Source organism: Cervus elaphus, chromosome 3 (assembly GCF_910594005.1).
Source record: "Cervus elaphus chromosome 3, mCerEla1.1, whole genome shotgun sequence".
NCBI lineage: Eukaryota > Metazoa > Chordata > Mammalia > Artiodactyla > Cervidae > Cervus > Cervus elaphus.
The window spans coordinates 30976741-30980516 of record NC_057817.1 but is presented as its reverse complement, the minus strand read 5'-3'; the positions used below and the strand labels follow the sequence as shown (position 1 = coordinate 30980516).

The 3776-nt window shown below is 39.9% G+C and overlaps 1 protein-coding gene across 1 annotated transcript; it reads left to right on the top strand.

Moving 5' to 3' along the window:
• Positions 1 to 2521: 2521 nt before the first annotated feature.
• On the top strand, positions 2522 to 3457 carry LOC122678056 (olfactory receptor 8S1-like). Its single transcript, XM_043878493.1, has one exon. It carries the CDS (start codon positions 2522 to 2524, stop codon positions 3455 to 3457), a length of 936 nt encoding a protein of 311 aa, XP_043734428.1.
• Positions 3458 to 3776: the final 319 nt, after the last annotated feature.

Below are 3776 nucleotides of genomic sequence, written 5' to 3'. Positions count from 1 at the left end.
ATATCCTTCTCAAAGTTCAGGTTCCTCTCCCATGCACCTAGGGTCTGACTGTTACCCCTCAACATGCTGGATCCCTCAAGTCACCTCGTCCAGTCTGACCTTCCACACACACACCCTTCATTCACTTCTTCATTCCAGAAACTTCTCTTAGCAGCCAGTTCAAGCAGGGCTCTTCACCAGATACCTAAAAAGTCTCTCATTTTGTAGAAACCTGCTGTCAAATAACTGATCCAGACAAGCTCAGGTAACTAAGATGATATCTCCATCAGAGTTGTTCCTCTTAACTTTGGGCTAAATCCAAAATTGGTGAAATACATTTTGATTTTCTCTATTAAACAGATGAATTAGGGAAGATGTTTATTTTAGTGAACCTTCTGAGAACTATAAAATCAGAGATGTAACCAGTATCCTACTTCATCTCTTTGTAAGAGATATAGATCATATGGCCAGATGTGCCATGGATAGGAAGTGTCTGTGTTGGCAAAATGGTGACACAGGTGCTTGTCTAAGACACTTCTGAAATCCACTTTTTACACCTCCTACCCATCCATAGTTAACCTCTCAGTTTCTCCCTTTTGTCTTTTTCTGCTGTCACTCAAAATATTATAAATATTATATATTTAAATATTATAATATGTTTAATTATACATTATAATATAATATATATTATATAATTTAGTATAATAATATAACATTGTATTATAATATTGTAGTATAATATATTTATATATTATTATAAATATTATATATGTATTAAAAATATTATAAATATTATCAATCTTCTATACTTCAGGATTCAATGAAGTCAATATCACCCCTTCCTAAAAATGACTGCAAACTTGGTTTATTTTATGCTTAATTATAGAATTTAAATGAAAAGAGTTATTCCTAATCATTAAAGAAATTTCAGATATCAACTTGAGATGCTATTTAGAGATGGCAAGGGAGTAGGATATTCCTTTCTAAGTGATAACTTGAAAATCATGTAAGAGAAGTAGCTGCCACCTTTATTCACACAAAATGTGGGTGTCAGGCAGGACAGAAAGTGATTCTCTGCAAATGCTACCGTGTTCTTAAGAAGAAAGCTTGAAGTCCTTGTGAACACTGTGGACACTGGCCAGGTCCACTTCTGTGAATGAAAGTGGAGGAATGGAAGCAATTTTCAAGACAGCCATTCAATAAATATTTTGAAATATCTAAACCATTGGAAAGACTTGCTTTCACTCATCATTTATTTTGCCTGTAGAAATTCAAAATACTGCTTTCAACAGTATTTACATTTCATCCACACAGGATCCTCAAAAGACATTTCTCCAGCTGATTATGCTTCACCATCACCAGGTCTAAGCTAACATCCTGAAGACATTCAAAGGTGAACACTGCCCTCTATTCTGGCACACAGGTAACCTAGACTTGAGTCTAAGATGGACTTCAGCTTGGGTTTATGGGGTTGTTAATGAAATCAGAATTCAAACTTCTCTTGACATAAGTTAGCATCTGGTAATGGATTTCTGGCAAGCTGGAAGGGTCAGAAACAGGGTTCTCTGAATCAGCAAGATCACGTTCTTGTGAGGACAGAAGACTACTATGGGATCAGACTGTGGATTGACAGACAAAAACAGAATGCCTGTAAATTAGCCTCAAAAGGTCCAAGTGAGGCAGGAATCTTCACCTAAGACAGTGACTTACCAAGTAGTGCCAGAAATTAGGCTTCAAAATGTATCATCATTAGTGTCATCATTAAGATAAACTACTAACCATCTGGTCCTCTTGGACACAGCTGATACTTTGAGTAATAGGATGCAATAAAAGTTTAAAAGAAAATTATGAGACTCTTTCCACTTTGACCCTTCTGGGAAAACAGAATAATGTATCCACAACATGAATGCAAGAGCTTCTTGCAGCAATGGCAAAATCACTTGTGAATTATAAAAAAACGAGAGAGCATCAAAGGGTGTTGCAATGACATGAGACAGCACACCTGTGTAGATAACAGCATCCTTTAAATTCAACAACAGTAGCCCCTATGCAACACAGATAGACTGCATAGCAACACTGAAATATTGCTGGCAGGCATTACTGTAACTGAAGCCACTGGAGTAAAAGGATGAGAATGCTCAGAGTCATCATCAATCTTAGTAAGGTTTTAAACAAAAAATACATATATGATTGAGAAACTGAAAAGAGAAGAAAAGGTTTAGAAAATCACTGCAGATACGTGCTAGAATTTTTAGGATTTCTAAACTGTAAGATGGATGAAGCAGAATCTAAATACTATGAATGTGTAGGTAATCCAGAGATATTCATTTTTATAGGAATCTCTGAGGTATGTGAAGACTGAGACCCAAGAGAAGTGATAACAAAACAGAATGTAAACACTGAGATACAGATAGGGCAGCTTTGAGATGTCTGAGCAGAGTCTAGGCAGAGTAGAGAGGAACATATAAAAAGAGGAGTGAAACTCTGAAAAAGACAGGACATCTTATCTCTCTATTTTATTTCAAGGAAGTAGCCTCCACAAATGGCCCTGAGGAACCACAGCACCATCACCGAGTTTGTCCTCACGGGGCTGTCAGACGACCCCCGCATCGAGGCTCTGCTCTTTGTGCTCTTCCTGGTGATTTACCTCCTGACCATGATGGGGAACCTGACGATGCTGCTGGTGATCAGGACTGACTCCCACCTCCACACACCCATGTACTTCTTCTTGAGTAATCTATCATTCCTAGATCTCTGCTTCTCTTCTGTCACTGTGCCCAAGCTCCTGAAGGACCTCCTGTCTGAGAAGAAAACCATCTCTGTCGAGGGCTGCCTGACTCAGGTCTTCTTTGTGTTTATCACTGCAGGGACTGAAGCTTTTCTTCTCTCAATGATGGCCTATGACCGCTATGCCGCCATCTGTCACCCACTGCTCTATGGCCAGCTGATGAGCACCCAGCTCTGTGTAAAACTTATACTGGCCTCATGGGGCCTGGCCTCTCTCAATTCAGTCGTCATCGTGCTTTTGGCTGTTAACCTGGACTTCTGTGAGGCACAAACCATCCACCACTACACCTGTGAGCTGCCCTCCCTCTTCCCTCTGTCTTGCTCTGATATCTCTATCAATATCGACATCCTGATCTGCTCCATCTTACTCCATGGTCTTGGAACCTTCCTCCCAGTCTTCTTCTCTTACGCTCGCATTGTCTCCACCATCCTGAGCATCAGCTCCACCACAGGCAGAAGCAAGGCCTTCTCTACCTGTTCCTCCCACCTCGTCGCAGTGATCCTGTTCTTTGGTTCCGGTTTGATTCGCTATCTCATGCCCACTTCCGGTTCCTTCCTGGATTTGCTCTCATCCTTGCAGTACAGTGCAGTCACGCCCATGCTGAACCCCCTCATCTACAGCCTAAAGAACATGGAGGTGAAGGCTGCTGTGAAAAGGACTTTTGGGAAATACCTGCAATATTTTAAGTAGCGAATAAGAACACGGAATAAAAGGAAATGAGTTTGTGTTGCCAAGTGCTTGAACTTAAGGTAGAATTCTAGACCACTAACTGTAAGGGAGCCCTCTACCACCCTCTCCTCTCCCCGGCTATACAGATAATGAAAAATAAAATACAAGAAACTTTATGTCGTTTTTAATCTGTTTTTCTTTCTACCCTCTGGTCTGTTTTTCCTTCTACCCTCTCACACAACCACCATCACTTCCTTTCTAGAATTCAGTTAGATGTTGTATCTCCTGAATTAATCATTTATGTACTTTATCTTGACACTTCGTTTTTTGTCTTATTGAT